We start from the raw sequence: 21,185 nt of genomic DNA on the forward strand, positions 1-21,185 counted from the left end.
GCTGATTGGGAGACAAGTGGGGGTAACCGGTGAGCAGCTGGGGGTGACTTGAGGGGCAGCTGTAGGGCTACAGGAGAGAATCCAGTGGGCAACTGGGATCAACTGAGAGTAACGGGGATCACCTGGGAGTAACTGGGGACAGCTGGGGGAAGTCGGGGTGTCTGAGGGGCAGTGAGGGGTGACTGGGGGCAGCTGAGGGTGACTGGAGAGCAGATGTAGGATTACAGGAGAGAATCCAGCGGGCAACTGGGAGCAGCTGGGGGTGTCTGGGGGGAAGCTGGAGGTAGCTGGGGGGCAGCGAGGGGTTACTGGGGTGCGACTCCAGGTAACCGGGGACAGCTGGGGCTGCCGGGGCAGGCGCTAGGACCGCGGGGACGCCGCAGCGGCGATCGCCCCTCCCTCGGCCACGCCCCCCCGGCGCCGTCCGTCGCTCGCTGTCGGCTGCGCCGCGCAGGCGTGGGCTCGCGGCGCGGTCGCGGCGTGATGACGTCTGCGGCAGCGCGCGGCGGCGGCGGTGGTGGGTCCCGGCCTCTCCGCCATGGCGAAGACCGTGGCCTATTTCTACGACCCGGACGTGGGAAACTTCCACTACGGTGCGGGCTGGGGCGGGCGGCGGGGCCGGAGGAGAACCGTGGCGGAGGAGAAGGAGGAGCCGAGCGGGGCCGGTCCCGGCTCGGGGCGGAGGGGACGGCCCAGCCCGGCCCTGGCTCGCCGGGGCGGCCTGGGGACGGTCCTCTCACCACGTCCCGGGGCCGAGCGGGCCTGGGAGGGGGCGGCCCTGCGGGTCCTGTGACGGCCCTGCGGGTCCTGTGACGGCCTTGCTCTGGGCCCGGCCCCGGGGGTGGGGGGAGAGGTGTGTGTCCCTCCCTCCCTCCGGTGACTCCCCGTGTCGTTTCCCTTCCAGGAGCGGGGCACCCCATGAAGCCGCATCGCCTGGCGCTGACCCACAGCCTGGTCCTGCACTACGGGCTCTACAAGAAGATGATCGTAAGTGGCCCTTCTCCTGGGGTCCAATGGGGGCCCCCCCTACCCAGATGGCGGGGCAAGAGGGGCTGCAGCAGGTGGCTTTGGGCAGGCAGCCGCCAAAGTGGATGTTTCAGGGTTTGGCACATATGAAAGGTGCCGGAGAGCTGTGCACTGTCCTGCTGACTTCAGTTGTGGCCTCTGTGTTAGGGCTCGGACTGTGTTAGTAGGTTTTTTGCAGCTTTCTTGTGTCGGTGCCTCTCCTTCAGCTCCACTTTTGGCACAGCAGGTAACAGAGTTGTTGCAGACAAGGCTTTAAGCAGTCTCAGGCATCCTTATCGGCCTGAGCCCCCACCATACCACCCAGAGCTGATTTGAAAGGCACCATCTTTGGTTGTCAGTGTCTTGTTCAAACTTGTGCATACAGTGCTGTGCCTGGAGCTGCAGCGTTGCCACTGTTGACCATACATGAAATTTCTGTGTCTGTAGCCCCTCCTAGGAAGGACCTAGTGACGACTGAGGGCTGCGTCATCATAGAATAGTAAAGCTGAAAAAAAAACCCTCAAGAGGCTTGGTAATTCACCTTGATGCCTTAATGGGCTTCACTAATCCCATCTCATACCTGATAAATGATTGGCCAGCCTGCTTTTCAAAGTCTTTGTTGGCCAGCCAGCTCAAACAACCTAGTCCAGTGCACTGCAGTTGTTACTGTAAGAAGGATTTTTCTCTTCCTGATATCCAGCCTGTGTAAACCTGGTAAAACATGATCAGCATGTAGTGATAATCAAAAAGAAAACTTAAATCTTCATCTTTCAAGAAATGAACTAGTTTTGGGATGATGGAATATCACTACGAATGTATGGCACCCCTCTTTTGAATTATTTTATTTCACTTGATGCAAGCAGGATTGAACCATCCTCATTTCCCTAGAGTCCTTGTTCACTTTTCTGCCCGCTCTTGCAGCACAGCGCAAATGAAAAGTGCTCAGGAGCACAGGGCATGTAACTTAATGCATCACGATACAAGATCAAGGCAGGAATGGTAAAAATCTACCATTCTGCCCCTTTTGAGATGGCTTTTGCCCATTTTGACGTGCAGAGCATGCCACCTGCAGCTGCTGATCATTTTGGGGCAACTTGTTTTGTCTCCTGTTGGCTTATTCTTGCTTTCGGTGCAGCAGGATTGCTTCTAGGCTGTTTCGGACCATTGAGCGATTTAATTCCTGGGCTGACTGGTGCAGTTCCAGGTTGTGCTATCTGATCCAGAGGCCGGGTGTAGCTGCTGCCTATTGTCTCCGCAGCCTGTGATTCGTTTGATGTGCCCGGGGGAAAGGCCCCTACCCGGAATGTTATTCTAAACATTGTAGGCTACAGCTCCAGGTGCTTCTGGTTTTATGTACGTGTGTGTATGTGTATAGGGACATAAATGCATTTACGGTCTCTTTTCATGGGAATTAAAAGAGGTGAAGAGCATTTCTGTCACAGTCATCCCATGCATAGCTGGCAAACAGGGAGGGGAGGGGAAAAATGGGTACAAAACCGTCATTGCTCCAGTCTGTGAGGGATGTTTTGACTTTCCCCTATCCCTTTCTCTGTGCTTGTGCATCCCATATGCGTTCCTCACCCTTCTGCAGTCAGGCTCTGCTCTGTGTGATGCTCTGCAAACCAGCCACTTCCACTGTTACTCATGAGCCTGAACTGGATGACCCTGCAGGTTACTTGAAGCCATGTGCTCTCAAAATGATTGTAGGACTTGATTGTAGATTATTGCTTGCAGTTGTAGATGATTGCAAGTAACTGGTAATAGTCAGGCTTATTTTCAGGCTGTGGAGAAGAAAGCATGATCAACTTGTCTCAGTGATGTGTTTTCACATCTGCAGCATGCTTTAGGGATAAATCGTGAGCTGCTGTGAAAACACAGTGGTCGTGCAGAGCTGTCAGACGGAAACGTGCAAATTCCAGTCCCTCTCCAGCTAGAGCAGGCACTTCTCCAGACTGTGATTAGCTTCCCAGGTTCTCTCATCCCCACCATTAGATGTTAAGCAAAACTATAACCAACTTTGACTGCGCCCTCAGAGACCTGACTAAATATTTAGTTGTTGTCATACCAAAAAAAGACTATCCTTAAAGGTCGCTTCTCAAGAACTTGAGAATCGTGTAATGTTAAAATTAAAGTTGTATCACTGTGAGCACAAGAGAGCAGGATTAGACCAGTGATTTTAATTCTGGCATGTTTACAGTGTTTTCTCCACTATATGGGCAGGACAAAGGGCAAAATTCTTGCAAGCGTGATAGCAGTAGTTTTCCTGCTTTTTATTTTTTAGGGCAAAGTCTGAACAGCCAAACCGATACAAGTGGGACAGAGAGAAAAGCTAGATCTTGGCTGCTTTGTACCTGCCCGTCCGTGCTGCACAACTTTGTTATTGTCTCTAGCCCTGTACAAGTGCCTGGCGTTTGGCATGGGCTCAAGTTCAAGCTCTTCCACTGCCAGCATATCTGCTTCTGTGGTGAGACACTTGCGGATTGGGCGAAGGCAAATAGAAAATAAGCTGTCCCAAAACTAAAGCACAATATCAATTTTTAAAGGAAGGTGCTAGAATGGACAAGTGGAACAGTTCCTTGATGCAATATATAAAATTAATTTGGTATGTTTAAACATTAGAAAAGCTTCCCTGTGTAATTAATATAATTCCCTAGTAAAATCGCATCCAGCTGCAGTGACCTGCAGTTGTGCTCGCAGGGTGGGATGCAGCTGGAGTACACTCAGGGCACGTGGAATCTTTGCAGAATTTATCTTTCAGATTTTTACTGTAAATGTATGAACTTCTAGGAATAACTTCCCTAGGGTTGGAATTTTTCTTGCAGAAACAGCAAAAAGCATATTCTGACGTAACACTTCTAAATGTCAAATCCATGTCTGAATGAGGCAGTAGGCAGAGCTGTACGCTTCACCGTATTTTTAGTCTTGAAACCCTTTTTTGGGGGTTATATTTTCCACAAGATGCCATCATGAAGGTAAAAACTGCAGAGGAAACTTCATCCTGAACAGCCAGTGACTGGCAAAGTTACGAGCAAATAAAAGCAGGGATTACAGTCAGTTCTGACTATAAAAGCTCCTGTTAACTTTGTGTTGCAGTTATATCATTATCTGCCCTCTCTACCTCCAAATAAAAGGCCGCTATCCTGTCGAGCTAGGTTCGCCCCTTCGCACCTTTCCCAGCTTATCTGTGGCTGCAGTGCACAAGAATGTGGTGAACCAAGGCTCAGCATTGCTGAAAGAGGGAGGGTCGTCCTGCTGCTCACCTTCCCTGCTCCTCTGCTGCGTCTTCCCGCTGCCTTTCTTGTGCTGTGTCTGGACGCTGTTGGATCCCTGCGTGAACTGATGCAACTCGGCAAAGCCAGGAAAGTTTTCTGTACAGTTAGAAAAACAAGGCAGCAGAAAGAGGGGGCTGAGTGCCAGAGCTTGCTTAGGAAGGTGGGTGGGATTGCTGGGTGAAGGGTGGAAGGAGGCAGGTTTCTTCTGCCAGCAGCTGAGTCAGTGTTGAAGCTTTTGGTCTTTCCCCCCCCTTTCTGCTTTGAATCACATCTCTACTTTTTGTGGTCCAGGAGAGCCTCTGGATATCCTGTGAGAGCTATTTCTTTGTGAGAGCTCTTCAGCATTGGTTTTGGTCTTGTTTGATTTAATTAGCCATCTGGATTCCTGGGAGGTACCTGTGCAGAGCCCTTGTGGGAAATAGGTCTTGCCTTCACCCTTAGCAGCTGCACTAATGGCTCATGCTTGTGAGTCGCCTTATCCTCCTTGTTTGAGTTGTCAGAGGCAGCAGCCTTGGAGAGACATCAAACCCCATGCATCCATGTGGGAAACATCATACCACATGGAGATCAGTTCAGGAAAGGAGACGATGTGTTTGTTAGAGTGTATTGTGTCTCTCAAAATTAACAGGTTTCCTGCTTAGCCCAGGAAGTAGGCGCATTGGTGCAGTTACCCTGATGAATTTTCCCTTTGGAGACAAGCTCGTGCTTCTTACTATTTTTTTCATGTTCTGCTTTAAGAGAAATTGGGAAATACAGAAAAGATCTTTTGTTGATTTCAGTGCAACTTTAATTTCCTCTTGCCAGGTATGTGGTGTTAATTTTTAACTTCCGCCATGTTGAAGTATGTGTGTTAAGTGCCAAACTGGCAAGCCTGTATTGTCACAAGATCTTTAATTTGAATCCATCCAGTTCCTTGACCATTTTTCGCCAGCTTTCCAAAGGAAGCAAAGCTTACGCAACTCTTCAGTCTGCCTTGTGAGCTTTCTCTAAATAACTTTTGAACCCATCAGCCCATTACAGGCAAGTCTGACAGAGGGGCTCAAACCACCACTATATCAAGGTCTTAAAATTGTATGAAAGCTGGTGACTGGTAAGGGAATAGTGCCCCCCAGTGAAGAAAAAGCTGTAGTTTGAACTCAGCTGTTTTATTCTGCTGGCTTGCCCAAGGGTGTGTGTGCAGTGGGGGAAGGAAGGCATCAGAGAGTATGTGGCAAGAGCTGCAGTTATTATGAGAGGCAGGAGACGGGTTTATGGCTGAAAGAGGAAAAATCAGTAGGAAAGCAGGCTTCATGGAGCAACTTGTTGAACTTAAATGAACACAAAAGTCAGGAATCCAATGTATTGGAAGGTTTTTAGATAAACCTCGTGGAGGTCGTTTGTCAATTAGCTTGAGATTTCTTACAGCCAAAGCAGCCATGAGTTTGGATGGGAAATAAGTCTTGCCTTTCTCTCTGAAGGTTTTCAAACCGTACCAGGCATCGCAGCATGACATGTGCCGATTCCACTCCGAGGACTACATAGACTTCCTGCAAAGAGTGAGTCCCAACAATATGCAGGGATTCACCAAGAGCCTCAACGCCTTCAACGTGGGCGATGACTGGTGAGTGCTCTGTGCCGCCTGCAAACCCGCAGTCGGGAAGGGTCATCCTGCATTGCTTATGTCCAGAGAGCTCTTTTAGAATGTCCCATTTCTTATTTGTTTTTAACCAGAATGAGGTACATGTCCCTCCTGTGTATATTACCGGAACCTCCTTGATTGCTTTCCCTTCTCTTTAGATCTTGCAGTCCTCCTTTTTAGATCTATATTTAGGCTGTAAGCTTGTTGGGTTAGAGACTGTATCACTACTTGTTCTTGCAGAGCCTCCAGTTCTTCTTGGAGATGCTAACTGTTTTTTTAAGTAATTGCCTGTCATTTTCTCTACCTTAATATGTGTATGTTAAATCCAAGACAGCTTTGAGAGCCTGATTTTCAGGTAGAACTAAGGAGATACTTATGCTTCTGTACAAAACTACATGAGATTTTGTTGAGAATATTCAGTTCCAGTCTTTAATGCTTGTGAGAGATGAAACTTGAAAGAAATGTGTGGAAGGGCTCTGTGGGTGACTGAGGAAATAGCAATATGCCTTGTATCATTGAGGATTATAAGGGCTGTCAGAGAGTAAGATTGTTCTTATGTATTCTGTGGAGGGGAAAGCTGTAAGTACTGGCACGGGAGGAGTTATGTTAGCTAGAGAACAGTCTTATCCCAAGAATATACTAGTATGGCCTGTTTTTTAATATTTAGGCTGAGAATCAGAAGACTGTTCTGTAACCTTGCTGCTCTGATGACCAGAAACCATCTTCTTATCAGAAATGAAAGTGGAAATAACCCCACAGTCTTTAAGCCATTGCTCGTCCATGAATGAAATGTGTGACATGATGCCAGCAAGCTGGTGACACAGGGGCTCCATGTCCTGTGTTTCTGTACTCTCCTGGTGCCTGGGCTGGCTCTGCGTGGTGGGATGGATCAGACCTCAGCGCTGTCTTAAAGGCACCGTTATCTCCGGTTGCAATATATCACGCGCTGGGCTGGGTGCTTGGAAGGAGAGGGGGCACAGGATCTTCCAGATGCAGCCAGGAGGAGGTACTACAGGAGCAGACCAGTCCTCCCCTCTCCTGATGCAGTGTCTCACATCATGTCCTAGCTCTGGGCACAGGTCAGCAGGGCTGCAGGACAGACGCCAGCACGCATTGTGAGCAGGGGAGCCTTTTTGGGACTAGCTTGGAAGCTGTGGTAATCATTATCAAATTCACTGAATTTCCCATTGTGTTTGCAGTCAGATTGCTCGCCTGCTGGTACTCAGTGTGTTATAAGCAGGGTCAGAGTGGTCTCAAATTAACTCTTTCACAGAGAATGAGTTTTGATCTTGCTTCGGTAATGTCCCTGGACAGTTTTATTCCTGGCTTTGCTCTGGAGAAATGGGGAGGAATGAGAAGATGTTCTGTGTTCAAATCATGGTTTCTTTTTCAGCCCAGTGTTTCCAGGCCTCTTTGAATTTTGCTCTCGCTATACTGGGGCCTCCCTGCAGGGAGCAACACAGCTGAACAACAAGGTAACTGAGCTGATGTGCTTATCTTTTGAAACACAGGCATAAGCCAACTGGTTTTCAATTTAAGGAGAACCTCATGGTCTTGTTTTGTAGAACAACATAGCAAGCACTGCTGTGTTGCAGTGTAAATACCTAGTGCTGTAGGGCTGTTAAGCTTGAGGCCATTCCTGTACTGTCAGAGGCAACCATTTAGTAGATGTTTAGTCCGGAGGGAGTCGGAGGATACTAATGCTGCATGTACTAAAGTCACAAAGTACTCTCAGCACTGTAGAACAAACGTCAGCTCTTCAGTGAAACTGGCTGCTGGGAGACCTCAAGAGTGCTGCTAGGTCTCTGCTGTGGAAATGCACTAAATGAGACCACACAGTAGGTCTGAAGAAGAGGGTCCCTCATGAGGGTATAAAGAAAAACTACAGAGATTTGAGTCTTCTAGAGACCTGAGAAAGGTCTAATGAGTGTAAAGAACAAGTGCAGGAACAAACTGTATGTGCTGGGTGCTCTGCCTGCTGCTGGCTCGAGGGGGAGCAGTGGTGGTCGGAGATGATCTTTTCTGGCCTAACAGGGAATGTAGAGCACAGGACTAATCCAGTATGGACATGATGTAACCGAAACTGTTGACTGGGCTAATGACCAAGATGGAGCTTTGGAAAGGCCAAAGGCCTTCTCCGTAGGAGAAGGAAAGGCCAGAAGGGTGTTTGTGGGCCACAGAGTTGGGCAGGTTGAAGTGGGTGCAAGGTGGTTGTTACCACACTGTCACCTTCAACTAACTTATCTTTCCTTTCTTAGATCTGTGATATTGCAATAAACTGGGCAGGGGGCCTGCATCATGCCAAGAAGTTTGAGGTAATGAGGCAAATCTGCGTATTCCTCTGTCTTTTTGAGGCCCAGGCTCTGTGTTGATCCCATTCTAATGCTACTTGGTTTTCTCTATCTTCCAGGCTTCTGGGTTTTGTTATGTTAACGACATAGTTATTGGCATCCTGGAGCTGCTCAAGTAAGGACATGGGGCAAGTGCAGTACTCTCCTGGCTGGCGTGTGGTTTCCCTCTGCTGCTTCACTGTTCTCTCTCCCTATTTCCCTGCCTCATTTGCCTTTATAGAGTCCAGGAAGGCCAACAACTTGATTTTTGGCCTGGCGTTCTCTTTAGGCACAAGAAGAGGGCCTTGAGAATTGGAATATCTGACTCCAGTTTTGTTGCATGCAGCTTAAGGGATACAGAAGAGTTCTTCAATTCCATTTCTCATCCATCTGTGAAATACTCATTTCAGGGTCTCCTGAGTCTCATTGTTTTTGCCACAGTGAGCCTTTTGTAGGTAAATGCAAATAATGGCTCACTGGAGACAGTTAAATGACTCGAATCTTTCTTGATTTGCTTGAGTCGCTTAAGAACAGGACTTGAGCAACACATGGATGATCAAAGGACACTTGCTTTGAGTGGAAAATGAAAAATAAATTCAGAATGGGAGGAAGAGTTACAGAAATACCTTCCGTTTCTTGGATTAATCTGTGATAATTTTTTTTGTTTACTCTCAAATACCCTCCTTGTCACTGAATCTGAGACAAGATGTTATGGAATTAAAAAAGATTTGGCGTTGACCATATAATAGTTACATGACTGGTGGCAAGCTTACTTGCTCTCAAAGTCAGATTTATGGGATGTACTGGGGTTTCTTGTACCTCCTTCCTCTCTGCCAATCTTCCCTGCTCTGTGTTTGGAACCTCAGGTCTTCACTGCATATCCCATTTTCTAGTCTCACATGAGTCCCATATGCCAGAAGCTTCAAATACAGCCCAGTTACCCATCATGGGAGATTATAATATGTCCCTATTCTTTTGTTCCCTGTTTTCAGGAACCATTTCTGCAGCAGGTGGCTGCATACTTGAGTTTGCTTCCCACCATGGGAGTACTGTGGTGCCTCTGCTCTTAGAAGGTCCCTTTCTCCCTTTATCAGTGTGCAAGGGCTTTGTGTATGCATCCCCTTTTTCTCCTTGCTGTCATTTGTCTACGGGATGAATAATCTGGGCTGTTTTAGATAGTTTGTGTCTCTCTTGGGAGACTGAGGCAAGGTACTGGTCTGCTAATCAGCATGGGTCAGCCCCATCAACCAGTTTGATCAGATCACTGCAGACATGCTTAAAGCCATGGTTCCAACACAGATGGCGCAAACCACATGCTCCTCTTCTCTGCTTCGATGTTGTCTTGTTTTTTCCAGGTCCCTTCCCAGTCCCCTAGGATTTTGGCATGGATGTCAGATCCCCTGCTCTTTGGGCATTGACCAGATGCAGTATTTCATTATGAAAAGTTGCAGAAGTTCTCTTCAGCTGAGCAGGCAGCTCCAGAGCTGGCAGGCAGGGATGGCTTAGGACCATGTCTCCAGTGCTAGACAGCACATAAGCTTTGACCATTACCCCAATGTATTTACTTGTGATGATCTCCCCTTCTTCACCCTCTGTCTCTGTGACCCAGCCGGCTGCTTCTCCAGTAAATTTAGTCCAGCCTAGTGTTCTTGGTGCTAGCCAGCTGGGACACGGTGCTGCCAGTACTCTGGCACATGGAGGGAAGTAAGTGTTCCTACCTCCTCCTTGACTGGCTTACCTTCCATTTCCACGTATGGTTAAAAATCATTGGTGCTCTTAAAGATTAACTAACGGCATGCTGTTCGTAGAAGAAACAAACCCCCTCAACTTTCTAACCCCAGGTGGTTAAAATAGGTTGTCTTTATCCTGTGCTTTCCAAGATATTTCTGGTCCCATGTGAAAACCTTTTATTCTAATATCTCTTTCTGAGCATATCAGAAGAAAATGCTTTAGTGGTGGGGCGTGTTTGACTACATACAAATGTCACGTATCTAAAGCCATTTGATATGCCTGGGGTGGGACAGGTGGGTTCTTTTGGCAAGTGGGCTTGCAGGTAGATGTCAGTGGTGGTTTTCAGTGCTCTAGGTGATACTGAGGCATGTGGGGAAGAGTGAGGATTGGTTCGGTACAGGCAGTAATGCTGTTTTTCCTCCTGTATTCAATAGATATCACCCACGTGTTCTGTATATTGATATTGATATCCATCATGGAGACGGTGTGCAGGAGGCTTTCTACTTGACAGACCGTGTCATGACAGTGTCCTTTCATAAATATGGGAACTATTTCTTTCCTGGTACAGGTATGTATTTTCCCTTATAGTGTGAACCTGGCCTTGCTTCAGAATCCTTTGAAAGCTCTGCTGGAGTATAAAAGTGTAAAATCACAAAATTAGAGCTGCAGGGAGAAATGATGGAAGAAAGGGCATGGAAAAGCAATTAGAGAGGAAGAGAAGTATAGTTATTTGTAAGAAAGAGGGATCCTAGCTAGGTTGAGAGATCTAAACCCAGACCAGATCTGGCCTTTCCGCACGTCCGAAGTCTCAGAGCTGTTGTTACTTTGCTGTCTTTCCCTGGCCAGGTGACATGTATGAAGTTGGTGCAGAGAGCGGTCGTTACTACTGTCTCAACGTGCCTCTGCGAGACGGCATTGATGACCAAAGTAGGTGTTCCCTGCTGTTTCCCCTTGTCCAGGCATTTGCTGGTCCTTCTGCTCCAGAGCCATAACAAATCCATCTTTCTCTCCAAAGGTTATAAACACCTCTTCCAGCCAGTCATTAACCAGGTGGTAGATTACTATCAGCCCACCTGCATAGTACTGCAGGTAAGAAAGCAAGCCTCTGTGCACATGTCTGTCCCTTTCAGAGGCTGTAGGTTGGAGGGGGCTGCTATCAATGTGTTACCTTGTGTTCCCGGGGAATGAGGGTTGCTGTGTCCTAGCTGAGCTGCTGTCTGTACCCTCTGGTGGATGAGGGTGGCCAAGGGGTAGGGATGCTGATGTATGTCTGGAAAGCAATGCCTCCGTATTAAAAATTCACTTGTTCTTTTTCTGTTCCCCAGTGTGGTGCTGATTCTCTGGGTTGTGACCGTTTGGGTTGTTTTAACCTCAGTATAAGAGGACATGGGTAAGTACAGCGGGGCTGAGGCAGAGCAGTTAGTTGAAAGACCATCCTTTAGTCTGAAGGGTTCTAGTAGAGTCCTGTGCTGTGAGGCTTGAGCTTTGACTTCGGCCTTCCAGCAGCACCAGCAGTTCTTTGGAGTTTTTTTAGCTCTTGTGTGACAGGAGGGTGTCTCAGAATGAGACTTTGTACAAGGCACTGCAGAGCAGTGGCTCACAGAGTAGCACATGGTTCAGGCTCCCTGGGTGGAACCCCTGAACTCCAGGTGTATCACACCAGCCATGGTAGTGTTTTGAGTGTACGGTGGCATTTCTGATGTGAATATGTGCTGCAGTTAACAGTTCTGGCATTTTTTTGTTTGGGTTTTCTAGGGAGTGTGTGGAGTATGTAAAGAGCTTCAACATCCCCTTGCTGGTACTCGGAGGAGGTGGTTACACAGTCCGCAATGTGGCACGATGCTGGTGAGTCTCTTCTGTGCTTGTTGAAGGTCACTGGTTAAGCAGTTGCTGTGGGCTTTGTCCCTGCGTGCACCATGTAGCTTTCTCTGGACTGAGCTCATCTTATTCCATGTTTTCAGGACTTACGAAACGTCATTGCTTGTAGATGAAGCAATTAGCGAAGAGCTCCCATACAGTGGTAAGCTGGAGTTGCATTTTTTCCTCATTAGCTGAAGAATTAACACTTCTATTCTGCATTGACCAGAGATAAGACGAGGGCCAAAGCAACAACAGTTTCTGATCTTAGAAATGGCCTTAGTTATCCCCTACCACCCACTTGCAGGCTTTGCTGGACAGACATACCCTTACTGTGTCATGTATCATTTAATTTGGATTGTTTCCTATTCAGTGACCTGAGCGTTACTTTTGCTCGCTCTGTTGTTTCATATAATTCCTTGTGATTGCAGAGCTGTGCGTCACTGTGCTTTTTAAGGTCTGATCACAGCTAGCGTGGTGGGAGAGTGAGCTCTGCTTCCCTGCAGAGCGGCTGGTGGCTGAGCTCCCTTGCCTCCCTGCTGTAACTCTTTTGCTTGTCCCATCACAGAGTACTTTGAATACTTTGCTCCAGACTTCACTCTTCACCCTGATGTCAGTACGAGGATTGAAAATCAGAACTCCAGGCAGGTAAGTGCTTGCAGCCTTATTGCAGTATCAGCTATGTAGTCCCAAAATCCTGTGGTTGATGCTCTGTCCTGTGAAACCAGGTAGAGCCCAGGCAAGGAATTCTTGTGGGTCAGAAAGCTGATGAAGAACAAGCAAAGCCTTTCCTCTGTGATGGCAGAAAGTCTCATAGCATTAGAGAACCTTGCTGGGTTGTCTTACTGTTTTCTGTGTGCTTGAGTATCAATGATTGAATTAACTCTCCCACCTCCTCTGAGGTGAGCTCTGATAAATAGCTTTTTGCACAAATGTGTTTCTCTCACCTCTCCTCTGAGGTGAGCTCTGATAAATAGCTTTTTGCACAAATGTGTTTCTCGTGGCCACCACATAGATGATGCAGGCAGATAGCAGTGCTGACAGTTGTGACTGTGCAAACTGCCAGATCTCACTGTGGTGATTCCTCTCTGTTTTTCCTATGTAGTACTTGGATCAGATCAGGCAGACAATATTTGAGAATCTGAAAATGCTGAACCATGCTCCCAGCGTGCAGATCCATGATGTTCCTTCTGACTTACTCAGCTATGATCGCACAGATGAGCCTGATCCAGAGGAAAGAGGCTCTGAGGAAAACTACAGCAGGTACGAGCTCTCTTGTTCTGGAGAAATAGGCTTCCCTTTCTGTCCGTGCTAGGATTGCTGGAGACAGTCTGTTCCCTAGAACAGATACTAAGTTACTTCAGAGTCCCTGGTTTTATCCAGGGAGCCTTTCTCTAGAAATGTGTGGTCTCCTCACATAACATTTCATGGGGTGTTTGGGTGCAAGGGCATCTTCTGACCTTGGGCGGTGTGACCCAGGTGTTCTTCTCTGGCCTCAAGGGTGCCAGGGCACTTCTCACTGATGGTGATTGTCTTTCCCCCAGGCCTGAAGCTGCCAACGAGTTTTATGACGGTGACCACGATAACGACAAAGAGAGTGACGTTGAGATCTGAGGGCTCTAGTGTGGGGCTCTGGACTTTGGGGGGTCCCGCATCGGACATGGGTGCTTGGAGCAGACAACTGGGCCATGTAGGAGCCAGTTAGCCCTCCCTTCATATTTGATTGCATGCGGTGGCAGCAGAAACAACACCACTGCAGGCTTCTGCTACCTGGAGAGGCAGAGAGCAGTGAAATGTGTTCCTTACTTTCCACCACATGTCACAGTTCCAGCTGTCGCCACTCTGGGAAATGGAAATCCAAGTAGCACTCTGATCTGTGCTGTGTGCTGGCTGGCAGCCATGTGACTGCCTTCAGAGCCTGACCAGCGCTGGTTCAGTCACGCCCGTAACTCCCATGCCGGCTTCTGCCAGCAAGGTGGGAGCTGGAGCGGTTGTGCCTACGATTTCTGCCTCTTTTCAGCAGCAACACCTGATACATCCTGCTCTCCCCGGCCCTCCACTCAGGTACCCAGTCGATTGTCCTCTGAAGCCTGCACTGAGGGTTGCTTCCTGATGTCCCTTCTAACCATGTGACGCTCCACAGCTCAAGGAAAACGATTCAAGAAGACAAGGCCAGTTGTGGGATAGGGATTGGAGTGTCCCTGGAGCAGGGAGCAGCTTGATGGAGCAGGGTGGAAGAATGTATGCAGAGCATAGTCTTGTTTGTTCCCCCATACTCAGTTTTGCATTCACAAACCAGTACTGCAACACTTTGCCGAGTTGGACCTAACTCCCCTGTTTCCTTTATTCTTCGAGAGGCTAAAATCACTGTGGAACAGAGGTTTGGCTGCCAAGGTCAGTACATAGTGTGTCTTGCACCTCTAATGTAGCTTCCAGCTGTGTTTTCCAAGTTCACACATGGCCCTTCTGTGTGTTAGCAAGAGATTTGGGCTGCTTGCTCAGAGTGGAAACCATTCCCTCTTGACTGTACCCAGGAGACATCACTCTGCTCGTGGGTGAGGGACGCTGCTTCCTCCAAGTCCTGTTGTCTTGCCCTCACACAGCAGAGATTTCTCTCGGCCTTCCCTCGAATCCCAGACTTTGCTGCTCCTTCTCCCGAGTCGTCACCTGGTACCTGTTGTGGTTTGGAGTGCACCGTTCGGGGAGGTGGGAGGGGTTTAGCTTCTGACTATCTGTACTGTTATGTTTGTTTACTGATGTCTTTAAACATTAAATGAAGAGGCAGTATTTTTCTTACCTGACCTGTTGTTCGTCTGTTTAATGCTCACACCTTTTTGGGTCCTGTCCTCCCAAGGATTGAGAACATGCATATCATCCCTGGCAGGGTAGTGTCCTCTGCTCTCTGACCTGTCTGAATGAGTGGAGGGCATTCAGCTCCTCGAAGTGTATGCTGGTGAGTTTTGAGCATCACTGCACAATGAGGAGAGAGCCCTGAATTCCCTTACAAGAGGACATGTGGGCTGATGGATGCTCCTGCTTGTGCCTCCGATTCCAGTAAAATCTTTGCAGAAAGCTGCAGAGCTGATTCAAGAAACCTTTCCTGCAATTGTTTTAGAAATCATGGTTCCTTTGAGTTGCAGTTTCTGTAAGAGTCTTGACTATTTTTCTTCATTTTTTTTCTTCATTTTTTTTCTTCATTTTTTTTCTTCATTTTTTTTCTTCATTTTTTTTCTTCATTTTTTTTCTTCATTTTTTTCTTCATTTTTTTCTTCATTTTTTTCTTCATTTTTTTCTTCATTTTTTTCTTCATTTTTTTCTTCATTTTTTTCTTCATTTTTTTCTTCATTTTTTTCTTCATTTTTTTCTTCATTTTTTTCTTCATTTTTTTCTTCATTTTTTTCTTCATTTTTTTCTTCATTTTTTTCTTCATTTTTTTCTTCATTTTTTTCTTCATTTTTTTCTTCATTTTTTTCTTCATTTTTTTTTCATTTTTTTTTCATTTTTTTTTCATTTTTTTTTCATTTTTTTTTCATTTTTTTTTCATTTTTTTTTCATTTTTTTTTCATTTTTTTTTCATTTTTTTTTCATTTTTTTTTTCATTTTTTTTTCATTTTTTTTTTCATTTTTTTTTTCATTTTTTTTTTCATTTTTTTTTTCATTTTTTTTTTCATTTTTTTTTTCATTTTTTTTTTCATTTTTTTTTTCATTTTTTTTTTCATTTTTTTTTTCATTTTTTTTTTCATTTTTTTCTTCATTTTTTTCTTCTTTTTTTTCTTCATTTTTTTCTTCATTTTTTTCTTCTTTTTTTTCTTCATTTTTTTCTTCATTTTTTTCTTCATTTTTTTCTTCATTTTTTTCTTCATTTTTTTCTTCATTTTTTTCTTCATTTTTTTCTTCATTTTTTTCTTCATTTTTTTTCTTCATTTTTTTTCTTCATTTTTTTTCTTCATTTTTTTTCTTCATTTTTTTTCTTCATTTTTTTTCTTCATTTTTTTTCTTCATTTTTTTTCTTCATTTCTTCAAAAAATAGTGTTACTCCCACTAGGTGCCCAGAGAAATAAGTTATGGTAGAATTAGAGTAGGTGTGGGGAAGGATGATCAAAGGTATAGCACAGCTCCCGTATGAGGAATGACTCGGATGAGGATTCTTCAGCTGGGGAGAGAGGGAAAGGATTTGTAAGGTCTGTAAAACCACAAGTGCTGGACAGGGTTTCTCCAAATATTTAGATAGTAGGGGACCATCAAATGAAACTCGCAAGGGGCCAGCTCAGAAGAGGTTGCTTTGCACACAGCTAGTTGAGCTGTGGAAGCTTTTGCCACCAGGTACTGTGACTGTGGTTTCAAAAAGGGACTGGGGGGGGGGGGGGGGGGGGGGAATCAAGGTTGTTAATACAAAGACACACTGGGTACAAATTGTTGGTGACTGGGTGAATACTCTGTTGAAGTATTGCTGCGTGCTTACCCTGTGCTTGTACTGTTCCTGCATTTGCTGTTTGGCTGCTGCGGAGCGGGCACTGGGCTAGATGGACCTTACTCTGACCCCTCTTTGGTCAGCTCTATTTGTTTCTAGTATTCTGTAGCCGAGAAAATGTTCGTTGCAAATCAGAAGACACAAAATGCTGCTCCAGTGACTAGCCAGGCTTGTGAAAAAGAAACGCTTGTGTCTGAATAGAAAATAAACTTGTTTTATTCCGGCTTGCCTCTCACCTGGTGTGGGAGAGCCGGCTTGTTCCCTCTGCTGCTGTCATCACCCCTCCGTAGCAAAACCAATTTACAGGGGCAATTCAGGCTCCTGTCTTGGGTAGCAGGCAGTGTTTGCTTTGGGGGGGGAATTTCTCACCTTGTAATTCTCTTTTACGTGTGAAGATGGGAATGAACTTACCTTGCAATGCTCCCAGCACATTCTTCCCCTCAGCGCTGTCCCAGCTTTCTCTTTTCAGAGCCCTGCTCTGTCCTGCGTTTTGAAACAGGGCTGGAAATCTGGAGTGTTGTCTTTCTTACCTAGGTTTCTAAAGGTGGATTTGTTTTGTTTTTTAGAAAACAAGTTCAGTCTGTAGAGATTCTGCCCCCCTTATAGTTGTGTTTTTGCACTGCAGCAGAGCTGTCAAAAATAAGAAAGCGTGCATTATACTTGCTATCCAGTATTTGCAGGGCTACTGGAGCCGTGTTAGACCAGCGTTTATCCCCGGCATCGCCCAGTCACGGACGCCTGGTGCTGGGGTAAGACCAGGGTGACCCCAGCCTTGATGAGGTGACAAACCTGCACCTCCCAGCGGCTGGGTCACCGGACCACTGGTAGGCTGCTCCCTAAAACACTGGGTGGGCTGGCAACAACTGGAATTAAGAGAGGCCTGATTTAATTATCCATAGGAAATGTTCGAGAACACACTTGCACAACTCTGTCCAACAGCGGTAGTTTCTAAGGTGCAGGACTGCCGTGAGTTGCAGTGGTGGGTGTGCAGCGGGGGTCAGGGGAGGGTGAAGGCCGTTTTGGGTGCTAGAGCATGTTTTTTCCTCTCTTTTCCCTCTTCCCCTCGCCCCCCGGCCCGGCCCAGCCCCTGCGGCACCCAGGGCGCGGCGGGGCGGGGATGCGCCCCCTGCCCTGGGGGCGGAGCCCGGGGTGGGCGGGGCCCGGCGGGGCGGGGAGGCGGGGCCTCATGAATATTCATGTCCGGCGTGACGCGGCCTGGGCGGGCTCGCGGCGGCGGCGGCAGTGAGCGCGGCGTGGCCGGCGGCGCAGCTTTTACCGGAGCTAACAAAACCTCGGGTTTTCTCCTCTAAATTACCGCTGATCGATATAAAAACACTTACTGTACTGTTTTGGGGGGTTAGTTTAGGTTTAGTTGCTGCTCGGGTGCTTGGTGCAGGCCCCCGGGGCTTAGCAAACTGCAAAAAAAGAAAAATAGTATATTTCCATTCTATGTTTTCATTTTTACCCTTTAATTTTGCATTTTCGGGAGACTTCAGCAATACTGAGTTTAGCCCTTAACGTTGCTTGGCTTGCGTTAACGCCTCACCCCGAGGTCCCAAGGCTCTTTGCAGATCAGGAGCCGGATCAGAAGGTGTTTGCGCTCGTGTTATAGCACCCGGCTGATGGATGGGATGAAAATCTGCCCCTGGGAGCTCATAAAAACCCAAAATGATGCTGAGAGTGTGTGTAGTACATGAAGTTGTGCTTGTGCGTTTTGATAATCAAATCACGTCATTTATTTTCAGGTTTTGGTGGATGGAGTGTGTAACCCAAAGCTTTTCAGGAGCTCCTCTGTCATGGAAAAGGAGAGGCAAAGCCTGGCTCAGTGGGGACCAAGCAAGGTCCTGATTACAGGTCTGTGGTTTCTTTGTGCTTCTCCCTGTCCTGTAGGCGTTGGGCTTTCAGAGTTAATGAGCCTGTTTTGAAGCTGCTGATTTTCCAGGTAGCACTGACTGTTCAACCTTTGTTCCCTCTAAGGAGGGGAAGAAGTGTTAATGTCTTATCTCCTTCTCTGGTCTCCTGCTCGGCCTGTTAATTAGTGAGAAAATGTCTCTTGCAGGAGTTTTCTCTTTGCTGCTATTATTATTATTATTATTATTTATTATTATTATTAATTATTATCTTCCCACAAGGTTCCCTACTCCTGAACTCATATGGCACGTGCAGAATTTTGGGAATGCTGTGGCCTTTATTGATTCCAGAGTGTGTGATTGAGTTCGTAAAATCTCTCTCCCAGTCCCTGATACTGTCGGACTGGACAAAGGCTAACAATTATAGAGTAAATTTTCCTAATAGCATGCAGAGATGGAGGGTGATGCCTTGTTTTTCCTCTTGCTCGGAAGCCTTTGATGTGAGCCATGACTCCTGTCTTGGGGAGGATTTTTCTGTTTCTCCTCTCTGCAGCCTAACACGGGCTGGAAGGCAGGTTTCCTTCTTCGTTCCTAATTTCGTTTTTCAGGGTGCGGAAAAAAACTCAAGCTCTTCCAGCCAAAATGCAGCCCTGTTAGGTGACGTTGTTAGTGAGGGAAGGCACATTTTAAGTGTGTTTGGCCAACAGGTGTTAAAAATGCACCCTTTCCTATGGCAGACCCTTTGAGTTATGTCTGATGCTCTTCCCTTGCAGCTGCACAAGTAGAAGTGAGAGGGGCTGGGGGGCTCAGGGGGCTGTGCAAGCCTCAAGGGGTGCAGTGATGCCAGGAGAGCTTTGGTCCCCTGGCTTCACTCAGCCCCAGCAGCCCTTCCTGGCCCTGCCCTGCCCTTTGTCATCCTTCTTGTTGTCCTTCTTGTCCCTTTCATTGAGCTTGGACTGAAGGGAGACCTTTCATTCCTCTTTAGTGCCTCAGGGTACCCACCTGGGGTATCATGTGTTTGTTTAATTGCTTTTTATTTGCTGTGCTCTGTTTTAAAAGCTTATTGTAGCTCTTTGGACTTGTGTCAATAAATTAGGTAGAATTTTATGGATGAAAATAAAGGAAATTTATCTAGAATTTCTACCCAGGGGTTAGATGTCCAGAAAAAACTGTCCTTGCACACTATTGTCAGCCTTCAACCTACTGAAATATTTAACATATGTTTAATGGTAATGTAACTCAAATGTCTCTTAAATATACAAGCTCGGCCCTTGTTCCTGCTCTGCCTGGGGAGAGAATTCCCAGCAGGTCATAAACACTGTGCTCTGCTGTGCTTTAGGAGTTTAAAAGAATAAATAATGAGAAATGCCTGCCTTAGTGCCTACACAGAGCAAGAACCTGCAGCAGCAAGGGCATGGATGCTTTTGGGCAGCTCCAGAGCCATGGGTAATTGTACACAGGTCACCAAACCAATCCCCTGGTTAGTCCACAAGACTCCACACTTAATCAGCATGGCAAAACTTTTTCTGGATGGAGGTGGATGAAGTCAGTGTCCTGTGTAAGCAGGTATTACAACTGGCCAGGCAGCTTATCTACAGAAATTAAAAATTGCCTTTGACTGGAGCTGTACGTCTTTGGAGCATGTTGCTTTTTCCTTTCGTGATCTCAGCGCAGGCTACTGAAAGGTGTCTGGGGCAAGGAAACTCATTTGCCAGCAGTCATCAGCCTCAGGGTTTGTGGTCCTTGGTGGAGGCTGAACTGCTGAGGACAATTTTGCTTTCTAATTCTGCTCCTAGGTTTTCCGATTAAAATTTGCTATTTGGTTAATTTGCCTTTACAGTGTTTTGTAAATATTTTCCGCTCCTAGCTCTCTGTACCTTTGTGTTTTGTTTTTTTAATGGCACACGAACTGCATGTTCCTTTCCTTGAAACCTCGTAAACAGCTTTGAAGGAGCAATTTGTTTAGGACAGGGTTTAGGGAAAAGAGAAGAATAAACTTGCCTCAATGGGCCAAAAGCAGGTTTTGGGTAGAGCCACTTCTCGTTTCTCTCAGAGTGGATTTTAGCTTTCTAATGAGACTAAAATCCAATGGGTATTTGATAAGCTTAATAGTAGTTGTATTTGCCACCACACTTCTCTAATAGCTTGTGTTGGAAATGGTGCTTTGCTTGCTGAACGTGCTCGCTCCGTGAGTGCGGGTGTTTAAAATCTAGTGTGCTTTTCTTCAACAGCTGGAAATGAACCTGAGCAAGGAGAAGCAGCAGCTTCTGAAGCAGAAGGGCGTGATGATCTGGGGGAGATGGTGTGCTGTTAGCTGCATCCAGTGCTGTGAGTATTCCTGACCCTCGGTGCTGCCTCTGTGCTGGGATCACCGGGAGACGCTCCAGGCTCTGCAGTGGCTGCAACATAAAAACTCCAGCCTGGCTTCTAAATACAAATTTCAGAAGCTTCTTAAGTTAAAACAGGACCTAAAACAGAGTCCTTTGAATAAGTTGAAAGAAATGTACGTACCTAGACAGTAAGTGTTAAAACTTACTGGCAGTAGTGTATCGCACCACGGTTCTTTATTTGGTTGCTTACTGAAGCCTTGCAGGAAGTTTTCAGGGAAGTGGTTGATCATGCAGTAATTAAGCCAACCTTAAATTGTAATAAAGATTCAGCTGTCCCTTGTTTCATCATTTGGCCAACTTCCATAGCTTGGTTTTACAGGAACAGGGGGATCTGTGGAGTTCTTCAGCCAGTGATGGCATCTTTTCTTTTAATACAACTTTTTGAAAATTCCTGAAAATGCTCTTTGCTATTCAGACTAGAGTTTTTACTATAAAGAAAACCTTGGTGCATTTTGAATGTTTTGGATATCTCTTGGTATGTTTAAAAATGTCTCTTTGCAAGAGAGAAAATCAATGAGACTCCAGTTTGAGAAATATGTAGATTTTATGTATTAAAAAAAAAAAGTTGTCCAATGATGGGCCCATTTGCGCATGTTTAATTTGGGGTGAAGCCCCCTGCTATTTGCATACAAATATCTTCTGCCTTAAACCTGAATAAGCC

The 21,185-nt window shown here is 46.4% G+C and overlaps 1 protein-coding gene across 9 annotated transcripts in view; it reads left to right on the plus strand.

Annotated features, from left to right (window-relative positions):
• The first annotated feature begins 471 nt into the window (after nt 1–471).
• Nucleotides 472–21,185, plus strand: part of HDAC3 (histone deacetylase 3) — a 59,851-nt gene continuing 39,137 nt past the window's right edge. For 6 of the 9 annotated variants that reach the window (XR_014229430.1, XR_014229431.1, XR_014229432.1 and 3 more), the window contains exons 1-17: nt 472–593; nt 905–987; nt 5,735–5,877; nt 7,289–7,370; nt 8,154–8,210; nt 8,306–8,361; nt 10,391–10,524; nt 10,803–10,883; nt 10,972–11,045; nt 11,282–11,346; nt 11,712–11,801; nt 11,918–11,976; nt 12,382–12,461; nt 12,919–13,076; nt 13,358–14,207; nt 18,030–18,138; nt 20,366–20,462. Coding sequence is in view for 1 of the 9 variants with exons in the window: in XM_082323820.1 (XP_082179946.1) it covers nt 539–593; nt 905–987; nt 5,735–5,877; nt 7,289–7,370; nt 8,154–8,210; nt 8,306–8,361; nt 10,391–10,524; nt 10,803–10,883; nt 10,972–11,045; nt 11,282–11,346; nt 11,712–11,801; nt 11,918–11,976; nt 12,382–12,461; nt 12,919–13,076; nt 13,358–13,427 (1,287 nt within the window). In the remaining 8 variants the exon portion in view is untranslated. Of the gene's footprint in view, nt 594–904; nt 988–5,734; nt 5,878–6,822; nt 6,902–6,968; nt 7,052–7,288; nt 7,371–8,153; nt 8,211–8,305; nt 8,362–10,390; nt 10,525–10,802; nt 10,884–10,971; nt 11,046–11,281; nt 11,347–11,711; nt 11,802–11,917; nt 11,977–12,381; nt 12,462–12,918; nt 13,077–13,357; nt 14,591–18,029; nt 18,139–20,365; nt 20,463–21,185 lie in introns of those variants that run through there. The other 3 variants (XM_082323820.1, XR_014229436.1, XR_014229437.1) reach the window with 3 other exon arrangements.

This window comes from Platalea leucorodia (assembly GCF_965183815.1).
Source record: "Platalea leucorodia genome assembly, chromosome: 11".
NCBI lineage: Eukaryota > Metazoa > Chordata > Aves > Pelecaniformes > Threskiornithidae > Platalea > Platalea leucorodia.